Source organism: Sinocyclocheilus grahami, unplaced genomic scaffold (genome assembly GCF_001515645.1).
Source record: "Sinocyclocheilus grahami isolate Dianchi unplaced genomic scaffold, SAMN03320097.WGS_v1.1 scaffold36.1, whole genome shotgun sequence".
Taxonomy (NCBI): domain Eukaryota; kingdom Metazoa; phylum Chordata; class Actinopteri; order Cypriniformes; family Cyprinidae; genus Sinocyclocheilus; species Sinocyclocheilus grahami.
The window spans coordinates 2565790-2585157 of NW_015505215.1; the positions used below are offsets into that span (position 1 = coordinate 2565790).

Sequence of the window (19368 nt, forward strand, 5' to 3'; positions counted from 1 at the left end):
GTTGAATAGAAAGTTCAATGAAAGAGTTAGTTATTTGAAATAGGTAGAAATCTTTTGTTACATTATAAAAGGTCTTCACTGTCATTTTTGATTCTTTTAATGCGCACTTGGTGAATAAAAGAATTTGTTTTCACGGTTTCCACCAAAATATTAGGTATCAAAAACGGTTTTAAACATTGACAGTAGTAAGAAATATTTCATGAGCGCCAAATCAGCACATTAAAATGATTTCTGAAGGATCATGTGACTAGTCCTGAAGGGTCATGACATAAGTTTAGCTAAATGTTAAATGTCCTACCACATCAAAACATATTAAGTCAAATTGTAAAATATGTAATGCAAAAGTATATGGCTAATGTAAGCATCTTAATAAAGCGTAAGAGTAAATACAATCTGATAAAAATGGATGACAGCCAGGCTTAAAATGCAACACTAATTCTTACACAATATGTCACTGAGGGTCCCCCTGTCCCATCTCTCAATCCTTGGCCTGAAATATATAAAAGATTTCTAACCTATTGTATCCAAGTCTTTAAGTCTGACAAAATTAGTTGTTGTTGTGTTATGTTCATAAATAACAGCAGACTGTCAAAGTAGGATCTTGCATCTCTATCTCACTGAATACTGTCTATACCAGGGTTCCTCAAATCTTGCCCTGGAGGGCCAATGCGCTGCAGAGTTTAGCTCCAACCCTGATCAAACTCACCTACCTGTGATTTTCTAATGATCCTGAAGACTCTGATTAGTATACTCAGGTGTGTTTGATTAGGGTTAGAGCTAAACTCTGCAGGAAAGTGGATCTCGTGGGCCAGATTTGAGGATCCCTGGTCTATACTGTCTGGTATATATATATGCATATTTATCTGTCCATGTCTTTGTCTGTCTGTCTGACTATAGTTATAGATAGATCTATCTATTAATCAATCTATCTATTTCTTCAATCTATCTATCTATCTATCTATGCAGATCCCATATTAATTTGTCAAGTTATACAGAAATAAACTGAAACGAAAGTTAACTGTGGTATTTTGACTTAAATTATGGTTACCATGTTAACATTTTGTGTGAGGTGAGTCATTTGGATTCTGTCTTCCTCTTCCATGTTCTTTGTTTTCTCCACCTGCCTTCTCTTCAGATGGATGGCTAGGCTTTAGCTCGAGGATAGGGCGATCAGAGGATTAGTACGGAAGGATGCCACACGCTGACAGAGTCTGGAGCTCTAGGAAATGGCTGGCCCCTGTGACTGGTGACGTAGCGGATTGCTGGTTGTTTCGGAGAAGACAGAAAAGATGCCCTTTGACCTCTTTAAGTCACTGCAGTAAACATAGACAACACGCCTGACAACTTCATCTGTTACATTGAGGACCTTAAAGACACCGAAATCCACCGAAACAATGAATATTCTGTCTGCTATAATTGTGTTTGAGAACCTCCATGAGGTCAAGAGGCTGTTCCACTGGGGTCCGATCATCGCTCTGACGGTCATCGGCGTGTGCTCCTCCATGGCAATACTGGACTCCATCATCTGGTACTGGCCACTGGACACCACTGGGGGCAGCATTAACTTCATCATGCTCATTAACTGGACTGTCCTCATTCTTTACAACTACTTTAATGCCATGTTTGTAGGCCCTGGTTACATTCCACTGGAGTGGAAACCGGTAAGTCTGTTTTGGGCTGTTTTCAGAAGGTTACCATTTTTTATGTTTTTTAAAAGAAGTCTTTTATTCTCACACAAGCCTGCATTTATTTGATCAAAAAAATACAGGAATATATTATTATTATTACAATATTATTACAATTGCAATTTAAAATACTGTAACTGTTTTCTATATTACATTATTTTTAAAATGTAATTTATTCCTGTTATGGCAAAGCTGATTTTTCAGCAGCCTTTACTCCAGTCTTCGGTGTCACATGATCCTTCAGAGATCATTCTAATATGCTGATTTGGTGCTTGAGAAACATTTCCTATTATTATCAATATCGAAAACAGTTATGCTGCTTAATATTTTTGTCCAAAAATGTGATGTGCTTTTTTTTTCAGGATTTTTTTGATGAATAAAAAGTTCAAAAGAACAGCATTTATTAACATTATAAAATAGTAACATTATAAAAGTCTTTACTGTCATTTTTAAATAATTTAATGCATCCGTGCGGAATAAAAGTATTAATTTCTTTCCAACACAATCTTTTTAAACTTTTTATACAGTACTTTTTAACAGTACTGTGTACAAAGATTTTAAAGCATGTGTCTGTTGTATGATATTGTCTGTTTTCTAAAGGTGTCTGCAATCAGCATGTCTAATATGACTTATGTTGTTGTTTGTGTTTTCTAACAGGAGAATCAACAAGATATTATGTACTTACAGTTCTGTAGATTGTGCCAAGGCTATAAAGCCCCAAGGTCACATCACTGTCGCAAATGTAACAGGTAGATTTGTTTAAAAAAACAGGCTAGTTTCTATTAATATGGATGCATTTTAAAGCTGAAGTGTGTCATTAAAAATAAAAATAAACTATATATTTTCCCATCCCACTTTAATATGCTAAGACAGTTAAGCCATTTGTAGGTTAATTTCCCTCAAAAATACAATCTCAACCGACCAAACACAGCAACATCGGCTCAACCAGTGGTGTTAGTTTGGGGTGGGACTATTATTTTGTCGACCATTTCAGGAAACCTGTTTGAAAACAATTATTACTGTTGCATTTTCATTTTGATGACAGCAGAGGCGCATAAATTACAGACTTCAGCTTTAAAGACATAGTTTAGACCAAAATAAAAATTCTGTTCATATTGTTTCAAACCTGGAGACCCCAACATTCTCTAAAATAGTCTTAAAGGTTTGAGCTCTTTGGTCTTGGCCATGGTGGGGTTTGGAGTGTGACTGTTTGAGGTTTTGGACAGGTGTCTTTTATACTGATAATGAGTTCAAACAGATGCCATTAATACAGGTAACGAGTGGAGGACAGAGGAGCCTCTTAAAGAAGAAGTTATAGGTCTGTGAGAGCCAGAAATCTTGCTTGTTTGTAGGTGACCAAATACTTATTTTACCGAGGAATTTACCAATTAATTCTTTAAAAATCCTACAATGTGATTTTCTGGATTTTTTTTTCTCATTTTATCTCTCATAGTTGAGGTATACCTATGATGAAAATTACAGGCCTCTCTCATCTTTTTAAGTGGGAGAACTTGCACAATTGGTGGCTGACTAAATACTTTTTTGCCCCACTGTATGTGTGTACATGATGACTGTTTATTTGAATGAAATTTCATTTTGGGTGAATTCATTTATTATTAAACCATTATTTGCTTTATATATCAAAAATGTATAATTAATATAAAAATGGTTTCTTCCCTCAGGTGTGTGATGAAGATGGATCATCATTGTCCCTGGATCAACAACTGCTGTGGTCACTTGAATCATGCGTACTTCACCAGCTTCCTCCTGCTTGCTCCACTGGGCTGCATACATGCTGCGCTAATATTCATCATGACCATGTACACTCAACTTTATGATCGGGTAAGTGTTTTCTCACATTATTTATTCTCATTTTTGCTGGAATTTATTCTAATAACATTCAATAGCTGTGGCATGGACACATAATGTACACGTAATGTAAAATATTACCTGAAAACATTCATTCAGGAATGGCTAGGCTAAGCTAAGATGAGCTTCTGTTGAAATGTTCATACATTTTGTGACTAATGCTCGGGCTCGACTTTTCTTACTCGTGGTTGTTGTGATGATGTGCTGCCCATTTTCTTGGCTGTAGATCTCATTTGGCTGGAGCTCAGTGAAGATTGACATGAGCGCTGCTCGGCACATCCACCATCCCTTCATGCCTTTCAGCATTGCAGCATTTGCAGCCACTCTCTTTGCACTGGGACTGGCACTGGGTACCACTATTGCTGTTGGGATGTTGTTTTTTATTCAGGTATGTCATTTTGAATTGACTGCACTTCCTTTCTTTGCTTCTTTATTTTCTTTCACACAAAAAAAGGTCTGTTTAATCCATAGCTTGCTATATAATTGAATTTTGATCAGAAATGGTCTTTTCTTTTAGATGAAGGTGATTCTACGAAACAAAACCTCAGTAGAAGCATGGATTGAGGAGAAAGTAAGCTTGTTTACAGTATGCTTATCAGCTAAATGAGGTAAACTAATCCAATATCCCTCCTCTAATCCAATGCAAAGCAACACTCTTTCAGGAGTAGTCCTTTAAAGACTTCCCTGAACTATGAGCACTTAGTGTCATCAACATCTACAAACATAGAGGTGCTAAATGTCTTTTTAATTGACCAGTCCATCAAGTTCAAGAATCTAGACAGCTGGAAATCAATATACACTACTGTTCAAAAGTTTGGAGTAATTTCGATTTTTAAAAAATTCCTCCACAGCGCTGTAACAGACTCATTGCAAGTTATCGCATGATAGCAGTTGTTGCTGCTAAGGGTGGCCCAACCAGTTATTAGGTTTAGGGGGCAAACACTTTTTCACACAGGGCCATGTAGTTTTGGATTTAGTTTTCCCTTAATAATAAAAACCTTCATTTAAAAACTGCATGTTGTGTTTACTTGTGTTATCTTTGACTAATATTTAAATTTGTTTGATGATCTGAAACATTAAAGTGTGACAAACATGCAAAAAAACAAGAAATCAGGAAGGGGGCCAACACTTTTTCACACCACTGTATATATATTGAAAGAAGTCAGTTATTGTCACCAAGACTGCATTTATTTGATCAAAACTACAGTAAAAAAACAAACAAACTGTAATTTTGTGAAGTATTATTACAATTTAATTTAGTATTTAATATTTAATCATACTTTTTTCAAGATTCTTTGATGAAAAGTTCAAAAGAACACAATTTATTTGAAATAGTTTAAAAAAAAAATTTTTTTTTTTTTACGGGGGTATAGTCATTCAGAATTTGTTTAAATAATTTTGGGTAACACTTTATTTTAAGGTGTCCTTGTTGCACATGTTACATGTACTTACTATTATAATAACAATTAATTATGCATAATTACATGCAAGTAACCCTAAGCCAAATCCTAACCATATGGTAAGTACATGTAGTTAAGTAATATTTATATATAAATATACTTATATGTATAATTACACTGTAAAAAGGACACCTTAAAATAAAGTGTAACCTAATTTTGAAATTCCCTTGAATTGTTACTGAAATTAATTGTCCTTAAATTGTTCTGCAGCGATGTTTCATTTTGAAAAATAATGTATGTGTAACATTTCAGTTGTAAGGTATTCATAATGTAATAATAATTACAAAGTAATAAAATAATAGCAAAATGTAGTTTATATAGTACTTTAAAATAGAGTTTAACATATAGCACAAAACATTGCATGTCGACTCTCCAAATGCACATGTACAATATAAAAATTAAAATCATGTATTTATTGGGTCTTTGTGGCTAGATGAGACCTTATGGAAGCATAGAACAAAAGACCACCTCTGAATTCAGTAAGTCATGTGGGGTTTATTACATTAAAGCAAGAATCTCTGTGTTCCCAGGCCAAAGACAGAATCCAGTACTATCAAACAGGTGAAGACTTCATCTTCCCCTATGATCTGAGCAGTCGATGGGAGAACTTCAAGCAGGTGTTCACCTGGTCCGGGACCCCCATAGGAGATGGAAACGAATGGCCTGTGCATGAGAAGTGTAACCAGTACACTCTAACCGTATGTACTCAACATAATACGTATAACAGATCATTCTTTAGGTATTATATTTCAGTCTAATACAGCTCTATAGCTCAGTTTGTGATGATATTTTTGGTTCCTCTTTATTCAGATTGAGCAGCAATTTGAGTTGACTTACTGAAATAAATGAACTTTTCCACGACATTCTAATTCATTGAGATGCACCTGTACATTGAAAAAATTACTATATATTAAAATAGAAAAAAGTTATCTTAAATTGTGATAATATTTCAAAATATTACTGTGTTTACTGTATTTTTGATCAAATAAATGCAAACTTGATGAGCATAAAGCATAAAAAAAAAAAATCTTACTCTCCCCAAACATTTGAACAGTAATAAAAAAATGTTTAGGTATTGATGTTTAGGGATAACATTTTTTTTAAATTTTAATTAACAGGTGGTGGATGTATGGAGACAAAGTTTTGAATGAAGAACAGTCTAATGGTAAAGTTTTCAACATGTTATATGATCAAATTCAGTAATTAAAAAGTTTCATAAATTTGATGTTTTAAATCATATCTCTTTCTATAGCTGGATTTCGAATTAGAGGATGGTTTCCACGGCGATGTGTGGAGAAGTGTCATTATGACTCTGCGAATAATTCGGCAAGTGAAGAAAAGAAAGAGCAATGATACAGAATTATATATATTTCACAGCTTGCTTTGAACAGAGGACCTAATATTAGGGCCTGAACCCTGCTGAGATGCAAATTTCTTTCTGATTCTTTTGTAAAGCTGTTCAATGGCACCAGCGCTAAGTGTTGAAGCAAACTGATACTGACAGACGCCCCAAAGTTATTAACTTGCATAACTTAATAACATTTCATTTCCAAAGAACAGCTGCCAGAGAAACTGGCAAATGAGAAGGAAAAAGGGGTTTTTATTAAAATGGGATTGGGGCATATGTTATTTAAAGTGGGTTATTAAGATGTCTACTTGAAACTTATTTCTTCTTCTTCTTGCCTTTCTCTTACTCGCTTGCTCTCTCTTGTTTATTGATGCCCACGCTGATTATGCAAAGCCTTTTTTCCAGTTGTAACAAGGTCTTTGTCATGCAAATTGTCTGAATTGTTTATATAATTGAAACAACAATTCTGTTTTATTTTTGATGGCTTACTTTTTTGTAAAACTGATGTCAACCTCGCTGAAGTTTTCAGAGGCAAATAAACATCCGTGATCTGTATAGTAATTTCGTAATTATATTTTCTTCGTATTTTTAATGGAAAACAAACCACAAAATTAGTTTCTACTCCACAGAGCACCTATATGTAAATATAATTGTTTATTTAATTGATGTATTGAGGATGTATGGAGACAAAGTTTTGAATGAAGAACAGTCTAATGGTAAAGTTTTCAACATGTTATATGATCAAATTCAGTAATTAAAAAGTTTCATAAATTTGATGTTTTAAATCATATCTCTTTCTATAGCTGGATTTCGAATTAGAGGATGGTTTCCACGGCGATGTGTGGAGAAGTGTCATTATGACTCTGCGAATAATTCGGCAAGTGAAGAAAAGAAAGAGCAATGATACAGAATTATATATATTTCACAGCTTGCTTTGAACAGAGGACCTAATATTAGGGCCTGAACCCTGCTGAGATGCAAATTTCTTTCTGATTCTTTTGTAAAGCTGTTCAATGGCACCAGCGCTAAGTGTTGAAGCAAACTGATACTGACAGATGCCCCAAAGTTATTAACTTGCATAGCTTAATAACATTTCATTTCCAAAGAACAGCTGCCAGAGAAACTGGCAAATGAGAAGGAAAAAGGGGTTTTTATTAAAATGGGATTGGGGCATATGTTATTTAAAGTGGGTTATTAAGATGTCTACTTGAAACTTATTTCTTCTTCTTCTTGCCTTTCTCTTACTCGCTTGCTCTCTCTTGTTTATTGATGCCCACGCTGATTATGCAAAGCCTTTTTTCCAGTTGTAACAAGGTCTTTGTCATGCAAATTGTCTGAATTGTTTATATAATTGAAACAACAATTCTGTTTTATTTTTGATGGCTTACTTTTTTGTAAAACTGATGTCAACCTCGCTGAAGTTTTCAGAGGCAAATAAACATCCGTGATCTGTATAGTAATTTCGTAATTATATTTTCTTCGTATTTTTAATGGAAAACAAACCACAAAATTAGTTTCTACTCCACAGAGCACCTATATGTAAATATAATTGTTTATTTAATTGATGTATTGACATTGACATTAATGTTTCACATTTTCGTCCTTGGAAGAAAAAAAAATGTAACATTCTTTGGTATTCATTAAATCTTTTAAGGCTGTTCGTACATGTGTTTTATAATAATATATCCAGACGAAACATATGTATTTTTGACTGACAATGAGAATCTCTTGGGCACAGATTAATACATGCAGTTAAGGCTGATACAGTGCTTACAAAATATTTAATCTTTGAGCAAATATAGAAAAACATCACAACACAAACAGCACTCATAAATACATGGTCACACCGCAGGCTATCCTCAGCATTCTTTTAATGCACTACATGTTAGCATAAAGACTCTCAATCTGAACTTTAAAGAATTTAGTGAGATCTGCCCGTTTGGCTTTCAGTGTTGGAGTGAGGAGACCGTTTTCTATAGTGAACATGTCGGGATGCAGGTACAGGTCTTTTACCTTGAAAAGAGAACATAACTATATTAGACGTTCAATTAAATGAAAAGAAAACCACACAATGCATCAAAATCCAACGACTTATTAGTTCATAATCATTTTGGACTGTTTTCACTTGTAAACAGTGCTTGATCTGTGCATAAATCTTCAGTCTTGATGGATTACTAAAACATAGCTTTTTGCTTCACAAGACATTAATTGATCAAATGGAGTTGTGGATTATTGTGAAGCTTTTATCAGTTGTTTGGACTGCTGACAGCACTCATTCACTGCCAAGGATCCATTTTCAGCAGATTTTCATTTTTGGGAGAACTATTCCTTTACCAGTAATATATGCTAATAATAGCCTATTGGATCATAAAAGTGCTTACTTGTTCAAATGACTTCAGCCTTGCTGAACGCCCCAGCTTGTTGAGGTCAGAGATGATTGCTTTCTTTATTTCCTACAAAATAATGAAGATTATTGAGCAAAACTTAATATGTAACTATTTTGTAAATGTCACACGAGTAAACTAGCAGACATCCTTCAGAGTGAATTTTTTCATAAGGGTTGCATGCCCATATTTTCGAAGGTAAAGTATGTAAATACAGCGTACCTGGTTTTTACAAAGCTCCTCTAGTGAACCTTTCACTCCCAGTATTTCTGCAAAACCTGGCAATACTTCAGGGTCTGGCACCACTATGGCCACCAAAGAGGACTGGACGCATTCAATTGAAGATATTAGGCTACATAATAATACACTTCAAAATGTAAAACCAGAATTTTTATCATCAGAAATAGCAAAGAATTCATATTAATTTCACCTGTAAACTGTCACCATGCACAAACACTTGGGCGACTGGAGCGCTCCGAATGTAAACGTTTTCAATCTTTTCTGGTGCAATGTATTCACCTTGAGCCAGTTTGAAGATGTTTTTCTTCCTGTCGATGATCTTCAGCACTCCACTCTGGTAAATTGAACAAAATATAACTTCCATAAACATAACTGTTACAATTACACCACCATATTAATTTGAGGTCTCGATTTTGTCATGATTTTTACAATGTTTTTCAAAGACGTTTCTTATGCTCGCTAAGGCTGCATTTATTTGATTAAAAAATACTGTAATAGTGTGAATTTAAACTAAATGTTTTCTATTTGTATATATTTTAAAATGCCATTTATTCATGTGATGGCAAAGCTGAAATATCTGCAGCCATTACTCCAGACTTCAGTGTCATATTATCCTTCAGAAATCATTCTAATATGATGATTTGGTGCTCAAGAAACAATATCACACTTGAAAACAGTCGTGGTGCTTAATATTTTGTGGAAAACATGAAATCTTATAGAAATATTTTGAAACATCATAAATGTCTTTACTGTTACTTTTGATCAATTTAATGCATCCTTGCTGAATGAAAGTATTAATTTAATTAAAAAAATTCTTACTGACCCAACCCAAACTTTTGAATGGTATTGTACGATATATTAATGTATTTTGGGGAAAACAGGGTCATGAGCTTGTTTCTTGGAGTTTATTACCATTATATTATTTAAACACAAGAATATTAAGCCTCTTCCTCATTTTGGAGCTAAAGATCATGCACGTATTGTATTCAGCTTTGAGTTTTGTGATTTTGGGTCCTTGGCTGCCTGCTGATATCACAACACAATATGCCTATACATCTCGTTCCTTCTAAGGTGCATTATTAAAGACAGAGTTAGTAAATTAATTCAAAAGTAAATGTAAAATATTGTCATATTTCATTATACACAAGGGATCTCACAGGCAGCCATTTGCCGATATCTCCAGTGTGCAGCCATCCATCTTTGCCCAAAGCCTCTGCTGTCTTTTCTGGGTCATTGAGATATCCACGGAACACATTCTTCCCTTTGACACAAACCTAAAATGAAACACCAAAGCTATAAGACGTTTCAATGACATTTTGGTATATGGTCTAGAAAATGATGTTCCATTACCTCTCCTTCACCATTGGATGCAAAGTAATTCATTTCCTCCACATCAACAAGTTTGACAATATTACATGGAATAGGAACTCCAACATGACCTGAAATCAACAGTATATGAAATAAGTCAGTGCTATGTGTTGTTTCACACACACACAAAACATGATTTTCAGTTACAGGAACCCACTAGTATGCCAGTCTCCCGGTATGGTGAAAGAGCAGGCCGCAGTGCACTCTGTCTGTCCATATGCCTCGAATATCTGGAAGCAGGCCAGTGATAAAGGGGTCAGCACTGGGTCACTGTGACACCAGATCAATACACATACATACACACCCTGCTTTGACAGTGGGCATGTTTATTAAGTACACAGTAAAGCACCACTGCATCACATTGTCTTTTATAAGCCAAAACAGAAGCAATATATTTCATCAATTTTGGTGTTATACTCCCATTTCTTCATTCCTTACCTGGCACCCGAGGCTTGCACGGAGAAAAGTGAGCACAGTTGGAGAAATGGGAGCAGCCCCCGTCACCATCACCCTCACGCGGCCCCCCAGAGATTCCTGCAGAAGACAATTCAAAACTTTTCCAGAATCATTCCTCACAGGAGCACCACTCTTCCCCAACAAGTTCAAAAACCCTCCCATGTTGGGGATACCTGCACTTTGTGAAAGATAAGTTTGTCCCATATGCTGTCATTCCTGATAATGCCCTGCTTGACCTCTGCACATTTCTTCTCAATGGCAAAGTTCAGAAGCCATTTCTTAAATGGAGTCTGAGCTCCACTATGAACCTGGAAGGCAGCAGAAAGCGAACAATAAAAGGCTTATAGAGCTATTTGTTGGTGCTCTGTGTGTAAATGCATATTTAACAAACTCGTAGTGTTAAACATTGGTGGGTAACTCATCCCACATGTTTGTGCTAGGGATGTGAATCAAACCTCTTTAATATAAGTCTGAGTTTTAACACTGTGACAAATGATGAGCTACAGAACATTTTGTTGATTGGTTGGTTTATATTACTGCTGTGTTATGCTTTGTAACTCCGCCCACTAATCTGAGTACCACAAGGTAATCACAGCTGTGCTGATACAGATAATTATAAATTATAATAAACAAGAAGTTAAAATTAAATAACTTCATTTAGACATAAATATTCCCAGTTATTCCCAGGCACAGCATAATCAACCATCAAGCATCAGAGCAACACACCATAGTGGTGTCTTATCCTTGACTAAATCACAGTTTTTTAAAAAATCGGTTGAATGAACAATTCAATGACAAAAAAAAATTACTAGTTTCATTCCTGATGAACTAATAGGTCGAATAAATATATTAAATGATAAGTCACTTGACAGTCACTTGTCGCCGCCAACTGGCGTAATGTGAGCTGCAGAAAACGTCACTAAAAATTCTCCACAACTAATGCTACAAAACCCTGACAGACTGAAAGTGTTGCTATTCCGCATTAATTCTAGAGAGAACATTGCTTGTTGTATATAAACAAAATATGAAATATAAAAAATCTTGTCTAAGTCTTACCTTTATCGTTACATACACACACTATTGAGAGAATGCATAGAGGCCCATCTATAAAAAATGACAACAAGCCATGTGAATTAGGCAACGGCCCCAACAGTGACTTTGTGTAGCTTCATACCTTGTCGTAAACACGATTCAGAAGACGAGGAACCACTGGGAATACAGTAGGCTGCAGGGCTTTCATGTCGTCTGGTAGAAGTCTGATATCACCTTGGAAAAACCCGACTCTTCCCCCGACACTGTACAGCACTGTCTGATACACATAAATAAAAACAAGCAAGCATGACTTCAGTCAGTGTTCTTCTTCTGTAAAAGAAATGTGATTTATAAAAGATTCTAGTACATGACACTGAAAATTTGAAAGGCCTTCAGCAATGTTTCATTAAAGATGATGGTGAGCATCGGACATGAAAAAGCGGCTTACCTGTACAACTGATTCTAGTACATGACACTGAAAATTTGAAAGGCCTTCAGCAATGTTTCATTAAAGATGATGGTAAGCATCGGACATGAAAAAGCGGCTTACCTGTACAACTCTTTCAAACATGTGCGCCAGCGGCAAAAACGAGATGGACACATCAGATGGAACGGGCACAAAGACGCTCTGAAGAAACATCGGTTTGGCATCCAACATTAAAATTCTACACACGCATAGAGACTTTGTAAAAATCATGTAGCCATCACACATACAGCACCTCAAAGGTCTTAACCACGCCGGCTGCATCTGCAACCACATTTTCATGGGTCAGCATGGCTCCCTTTGGATCCCCTGAAGCAGAGAATTCCCAATTAAAGCTTCTACACATAGAACACACCACAGAATTCACTTGAGGTGGAGCAGCATTGGCTTCACAGATATAAATGTGGCCTGCAGTTTTTTTGTGGTCTTGAAGCAGAATAGAATAGATTACATCACACTTACCTGTGGTTCCACTGGTAAAGCAAATAATGCTTAGGTCTTCTGGTTTTGGTGGCTGGAAATAAAATCAAAGCACACTGAGTTTGTCAAATACATTGATAACTACTATTTGCTAAAAAACATTGCAATTCATAATTAACCAATTACTCACAACAGGCCTGTTATGGTTGTTCTTTCCCAAGGCCTAAAAAAAGCATGCAGATGTTTTTAAATATATATTCTGTTCTGCAACTTTGAAAGACATCAGAGCCTTTAATATTTTGTATTATTGTTTTATTATTTATTACTTATCATATAGCGCTGTCAGTGTACCTCTACATCTTTCAGGAACAGGACTTCCACACCACTCTTAGAGCCTCTATCAATCAATGCAGAATCATAGGGGTCCATGAGAATGATGGTTTTCAAGACAGGTGTGAGGTTTTTCTCACAGTTATCCAGCAGCGTTTCTGCCTTATCCTGCTTATCGCATATCACTGTGGATATCTTTGCTGCACAGATAAATAAAGTGCTTATAAAGATCCAATAAGATGTAGCACAAAATAACTGTGGTATTAACACTAAATAATACCTTAAATTAAATATGTTAAATAAAGAAGTTATATGGTAAGCATAAAGGTAAAGATATTACACTACTGTTCAAAAGTCTGGAGTCAATATAATTTTCTTTTTTTAAAAGAAATTAATACTTTTATTCAACAAGGTTAATTTATTCAACAAGGTTGATTTGATCAAAAGTGACAGTAAATATATTTATAATGTTAAAAATATTTCAAATTCAAACCAATTCCATTCTTTTAAACTTTCTATTCATCAAATAATCCTGAAAAACTGTCACATTACTGTTTTCAACATTGATGAATACGAGAAATGTTTCTTGAGCACCAAATCACTATATTAGAATGATTTCTGAAGGATCTGGGGCTCTAGTTGCCACCACAGGAATAAATTGCACTTTAAAAGATATTTAAAAAAAGGAAAATATTTATTTTAAATTGTGATAATATTTCACAATATTACTGTATTTTCCATCAAATACATAAAGCCTTGGTGAGCGTAAGAGACTCCTTTCAAAAACATTAAAATATACTACCCAGCACAAACCTTTGAATGGAAATGTATACTGCATGCAGCAATAATATAGCAATATCCTAATTAATGATTAAATTAAAGATGATGTGTGTAATTTGCAACTAGTGTCACCAAACGGAGCTCAAAATGTTTTCAAGCAGATTCCCCCAAACATCCCCAACCTTCCTTTAAACATATAGTCCCACCCCAAACTCATCTCGTTGGCTGAGCCAGAAGCTGACCTGTCGGATCATTGAAACAAACACGGCAATGTTTCAATAGCTCTGCTCCACGGAGCCTCAGTATTTTCACAAAATTAACCTAAGAATGGCTTACAGTAGTTGTCTCTGCATATTAAACTGCCATAGGAGAAGTATTTCAACATCAAAAATGACACACTTCACCTTTAATTATAATATCAGTCATTAGTTAGAGAAATAGAAAAATAGTTATGTGATTATGTGAAAGTAAGCAAAGCAGCTTGAACTCTGGAGGTAGAAGTAGCAAGGTCACTGAGGTCACTAAAACAATAAAGTCATCATCTTCCGAAGGATTATAAGTCAGGCGAGTTCAGCAGGTGTGATCACTAAAGCTGCTCTGACCAACACCTCTAATGAAGCATGCAAGCAAGCAGGCTTAAGTACCTCGATTAATGATGAACACAAGAGCCTCAGGTCCCAAGGTGTCGTAAAGAGGCACTGCCACCATGGAATAGGTATAGCAGGCCAGTTCAGCGATAATCCACTGAAAAGAGGGAAAAGAGGTTAGTATATGTACAGTACACTGGATCATCACTAGTGCATTAGGATATATTTAAATAGCCTTGTCTTATTGGGTATAAATTTGCCACATACTGTATGTTTTGTGTTGTTTAATGCATAAATAGCACTACATTTTATTATATCAATGCTTAAAACAGGAAGAAAAAAAATCTAAATTGAGTAAGAAAAATTAACAAGCCTTAATATTTTCAGCCATTTTTATCTTGTTTAAAGGATGTTTAGATTATAGGTTATCGATTTTGATTGACATTTAGGCTTATTATGTCACCTCTGGCCGGTTCTGGGCGAAGATACCAATAAATGAATCTTGCGATGGCTTCTGACCACGATGGATAATTCCAGACCCCAAGAATTCAGCTCTGTCTGAAACCTGAGACAATCAGAGGCAAGCACTGATACAAAGACCTCAGCTGTCCTCACTTTTGAGCTCAAAATTATGTTTGTGGTTGGTACAAATACCTGTTTGTATTTAAGCCATTGATAAGGTTGCCCCTTCTTTCTGTACCCCAAGCACGGTCCATTTCCTGCAACGGTAGAGATGAAATATCTCACAGACTAATCATGTGTGACTAAAGATTAGATGCACCAAAGATGTCAACTAACATAGCTAGCATGAAAATAGGACTTGATTTCATTTCAAATGAATGTCAGCATTCTGTGTTACTGCAAATTTTGACCTCATTACCTCTCACCTGAGACACGTAGTCCTCTTTGAAAAACGTCATATAGCGTTTTGGCATCCTCATATAAGTACGAGATCAAGTTGTCATCTTTCAAGAGTGTTGTTTTTCTAGCACCACCCTGTAAATAAATATTTGCCAGTAATATTAAACCACGGAAGTGCTAAAAGACATTTAGAACCATAATAAATCTTGCACAAGAACACCATGAAGTGATATACACACATCGTACAGTATACACACTACCGTTCAAAAGTTTGGGGTCAGTAAGATTTTTCTTTTGATAGAAATTACGGTAATACTTTTACTCAGCAAGGATGCATTAAACTGACTAAAGTGACAGTAAATTCTTTCACATTGTCACAAAAAATTCTACATATATATTTTTAATGCTGTTCTTTTGAAAAAAAAAATGTATCATGGTTTTCACAGAAATATTGAGCAGAACAACCGCTTTCAGCATTAATAATAATAATAATAAATGTTTCTTAAGCATCAAGAAATCAGCATATTAGAATGATTTTTGAAGGACTATTTGACATTGAAGACTGGAGTAACAACTGCTGCAAATTCAGCTCTACCATAACAGGAATAAATTACTTTTAAAATATATTGAAATAGAAAACAGTTATTTTGAATTGTAAGAGTATTGCACAATATTACTGTATATACTGTATTTTTCATATGAGGGCACCAGCCTTATCAGTAGCCTTAAAAAATGTTTTATTGTTTATATTTTATTTATGTTTAACCAAATCTATACTTTTGCTACCTTTGTATCTTACATGATACAAAAAATTCTACATATATATTTTTAATGCTGTTCTTTTGAAAAAAAAATGTATCATGGTTTTCACAGAAATATTGAGCAGAACAACCGCTTTCAGCATTAATAATAATAATAATAAATGTTTCTTAAGCATCAAGAAATCAGCATATTAGAATGATTTTTGAAGGACTATTTGACATTGAAGACTGGAGTAACAACTGCTGCAAATTCAGCTCTACCATAACAGGAATAAATTACTTTTAAAATATATTGAAATAGAAAACAGTTATTTTGAATTGTAAGAGTATTGCACAATATTACTGTATATACTGTATTTTTCATATGAGGGCACCAGCCTTATCAGTAGCCTTAAAAAAATTTTTATTGTTTATATTTTATTTATGTTTAACCAAATCTATACTTTTGCTACCTTTGTATCTTACATGATACTTTTTTTGGTTTTTCTGTTGGGTTTCAGAGCACATTCCAAATGCTGATCTTATTAAAAAAAAGTCACAACACAATGCTAATTCCTTAAGTACTTTAGCATGTGCAGATTTATTCACAAAACTGGACATTCCGACTAAATCACTCACAAGACATTTTAAGAAGACAAATGATTGATTTATACCATAATAAATTATATCGCGTACAGCTGACAAAAGATCACACTCACCGCTACACCCACAGTCTGTCGGTTGAGGTCTGTGGGTGGCTGCAGTGGTTTTGGCCTGGTGTTGAGATGGACCAGAGCTACAGCTGCGAGACTAAACAGAAACACTAGTCCTGAAGTGGACAGCGGGGTAAAAAGGAACTCAAACAAGAATTCCATAATGTACAGGATCTGCTGAAGTTGCTAAAAACAAATGTAGAATAACATGAAGTGTCAGTTTCATACATAACATAGTATTTTAATTTACTTTTATGTGGTCATATCTATATAGGCGAATAAACAGGAAGTTCAAGGTCCCTGTAATCCCATTAGTGCTGTTTTGACGCTGCACTGATTAGAAGGTATTAATGAAGACAAATATCAGTATGACCTTTGGGGGTGAAGGTTAGAGTGCATAAGTTCATTCAAAGGTTAAAGAGCACAATACAGTCCAATTAAGAAAAATATTTCTCAAAATTAAGCTTTTTTTCTCAGTGAAATTCATTCTTAACATTCTCCAGTGATACTGGTTTTATCGTTCAACACCTGTTGCTGTTCCACATGATCTCCAGTATTGCACACATGGCTATTATAAATGCTATTGGATTTGATTACATTATCTACCCAGCCATGCATTTATGGAGGCCAAAGTCTAGCAAAGGTTTTATAACCCTTTTCCGCCTCCAGAGCATCCACTACCCTTAGTAGTAAGTAGTAAGAAATGTTCTTTTATATATATAATACATTTTATGCATATATTTGAGCATAGCTTAAAGACTCACACCTATGTTAATATATTAAGCGTAATTTTATTTATTGATCAGAACATCTCATTGTTCAAAACATCTGACCCAAGTCACAATGACAAGATAATTTTAATAAAGGAAACTTAAACTTTCTCTGAGAAATCAAGTTATTTAAGAAAAGATTTACGAATGCAACTTCCTCTATGGACACAAGGCCTTTTTGTTTGCAAAACATAGTCCTGTTTTTTAATTTAAAAAATCATCTGCATCATGCAGTTTTTGTTTTAAACAAGCATAGCAATAAATGCACATTTATATCAGCACACCATAATCATCATTTAACTGCTTAGTGTTATGCCTAATGTTATGTTTTATATGTATTGGTATATGGATATGCAATTAAACAAATAAAGATTTTATAGAAGCAAGTACCTGGATAACCTGCAGGAGTCCGGTTTGTCCGTCAGGTGATGGAACTGGAAGAAAAAGTCCCGCGAGGCAGTCCTTTGCATAGGTTTGCTGAAGCCACAAAAAGACTGAGAAGGAAGGCATGGTCTCAGGTCCAATAAAACAAGCACATGAGTGACCTTCGAACCAATTGCTGCTATCTGTTCCCTGATAATACAAATGACTGAACATAAACAGAATCATGGCTATACCAACACGTTCCTAAATCCTGTAAAGTAAATGTGTGTTGCACAAGATTCACAAGTCTGTGCTTTAATGTCTGCATGCTAAAAACATACAAATGTGAAACTACACAGTGCTAGTATGAAAAGTGGACTATGACATTTGCCTTTGCCGGTCAGTGTGACATTGACACTGAATTGCATGCAGTGTTAAAGCTGGATTGAAAGTTGCTCCCACTCAAATACTCAGGTTTTCATCATGTTTACATATTACTCTGGTGGTTTGCAGTGATATTTTGCTGATTCAACCCACCATTTACAGCTTCTCAGCTTAAAGTGACTATCAGGGAGGCCACTGGGACAATAAAACCCTTGTTAGCAAGAGAACAGCATTAGGCTACTCATGTCACACCTCCTATTAGCCGCCTCATGAATGACACAACATAATCTTACGAACACAAACTGTTTTCTAACCTCATTTGTCTCGGCATCATTATCACAGCAGTTTAGGAGGGACATCCCAGCTGAACTTTGACATTTGACTGTAATGACAGATAAGATGTGAGCACCTTTGGGTTTTGTAATATGTTCTGATAATAGACAATGAAATTAAAAGAATGAGAGCTGTCAAGGCTTGAAGATTTAAGTCAGAGTTGGTCAATTTAGGTCAAACTTGAAGTGATACATACATACAAAAATACAGATCTACATACACGTGTTTTCATGTTAAAATTGTACCATTTAAATTTTTATATAAATTATGTGTGTGTGTGTGCATGTTTATGTGGTTTATGAGGACACAAATCTGTATAATAACATGGGAATGACATAGGTATTACAACGAGAAGGTGATTTATGAGGACATTTTCAGTGTCCCCATAATTCAAAAGGCTTATAGATAATTCAGAATGAGTTTTTTTGAAAATCTAAAAATGCAGAAAGTTTCCTGTGAGGGGTAGGTTTAGGGGTAGGGTTGGTGTAGGGCAATAGAGAATACGGTTTGTACAGTATAAAAACCATTACGCCTATGGTGAGTTCCCATAAACCATAAAAACAAACCTGCGTGTGTTTGTGTGTGTGTGTGTGTGTGTGTGTGTGTGTGTGTGTACTGGTTTATATATCCTAGTGGGGACTTAAACCTGACTACACACAGACTCATGGGGACCCGTGTCACGGTGGGGACCTAAATTGTGGTCCCCACAGGTACAAAAGCTTATAAATCATACAGAATTAAGTTTTTTTAAAATCTAAAAA

General features: G+C 35.2%; 2 protein-coding genes and 2 long non-coding RNA genes across 4 annotated transcripts; 3 read left to right on the forward strand and 1 right to left on the reverse strand.

Annotated features, from left to right (window-relative positions):
• The first annotated feature begins 1113 nt into the window (after positions 1 to 1113).
• LOC107581631 (palmitoyltransferase ZDHHC6-like) lies at positions 1114 to 5854 on the forward strand. The gene is made up of 7 exons (XM_016267256.1): positions 1114 to 1661; positions 2343 to 2434; positions 3368 to 3527; positions 3781 to 3942; positions 4072 to 4125; positions 5545 to 5712; positions 5825 to 5854. The coding sequence occupies exons 1-7, from the start codon at positions 1395 to 1397 to the stop codon at positions 5852 to 5854; spliced, it is 933 nt and encodes a 310-aa protein (XP_016122742.1). The 5' UTR covers positions 1114 to 1394.
• A 268-nt stretch (positions 5855 to 6122) lies between these two features.
• On the forward strand, positions 6123 to 6917 carry LOC107581567 (uncharacterized). Its single transcript, XR_001608843.1, has 2 exons — positions 6123 to 6179; positions 6267 to 6917. It is a non-coding gene; the product is annotated as an uncharacterized lncRNA (long non-coding RNA).
• A 116-nt stretch (positions 6918 to 7033) lies between these two features.
• LOC107581568 (uncharacterized) lies at positions 7034 to 7816 on the forward strand. The gene is made up of 2 exons (XR_001608844.1): positions 7034 to 7078; positions 7166 to 7816. It is a non-coding gene; the product is annotated as an uncharacterized lncRNA (long non-coding RNA).
• A 111-nt stretch (positions 7817 to 7927) lies between these two features.
• LOC107581566 (long-chain-fatty-acid--CoA ligase 5-like) lies at positions 7928 to 17988 on the reverse strand. The gene is made up of 21 exons (XM_016267171.1): positions 17918 to 17988; positions 16764 to 16943; positions 15331 to 15439; positions 15098 to 15162; positions 14907 to 15008; positions 14501 to 14600; positions 13098 to 13276; positions 12937 to 12969; positions 12789 to 12840; positions 12562 to 12635; positions 12393 to 12470; positions 11985 to 12119; positions 10984 to 11118; positions 10793 to 10888; positions 10512 to 10584; positions 10337 to 10425; positions 10144 to 10260; positions 9177 to 9320; positions 8969 to 9070; positions 8744 to 8815; positions 7928 to 8375 (listed from the first exon to the last, which is right to left on the reverse strand). Exons 2-21 carry the CDS (start codon positions 16917 to 16919, stop codon positions 8241 to 8243), a joined length of 2046 nt encoding a protein of 681 aa, XP_016122657.1. The 5' UTR covers positions 16920 to 16943; positions 17918 to 17988; the 3' UTR covers positions 7928 to 8240.
• Positions 17989 to 19368: the final 1380 nt, after the last annotated feature.

Excerpts from the sequence above, each read along its gene's own strand:
- LOC107581631 (XM_016267256.1), top strand. The coding sequence starts at position 1,395 with ATGAATATTCTGTCTGCTATAATTGTGTTTGAGAACCTCCATGAGGTC. Across the intron at positions 1,662-2,342 it reads TTCCACTGGAGTGGAAACCG|GAGAATCAACAAGATATTAT; the intron begins GTAAGTCTGTTT and ends GTTTTCTAACAG. Across the intron at positions 3,528-3,780 it reads ACACTCAACTTTATGATCGG|ATCTCATTTGGCTGGAGCTC; the intron begins GTAAGTGTTTTC and ends TCTTGGCTGTAG.
- LOC107581566 (XM_016267171.1), bottom strand. The coding sequence starts at position 16,919 with ATGGAATTCTTGTTTGAGTTCCTTTTTACCCCGCTGTCCACTTCAGGA. Across the intron at positions 15,009-15,097 it reads AATGGCTTAAATACAAACAG|GTTTCAGACAGAGCTGAATT; the intron begins GTATTTGTACCA and ends TGATTGTCTCAG. Across the intron at positions 10,261-10,336 it reads CATCCAATGGTGAAGGAGAG|GTTTGTGTCAAAGGGAAGAA; the intron begins GTAATGGAACAT and ends GTTTCATTTTAG.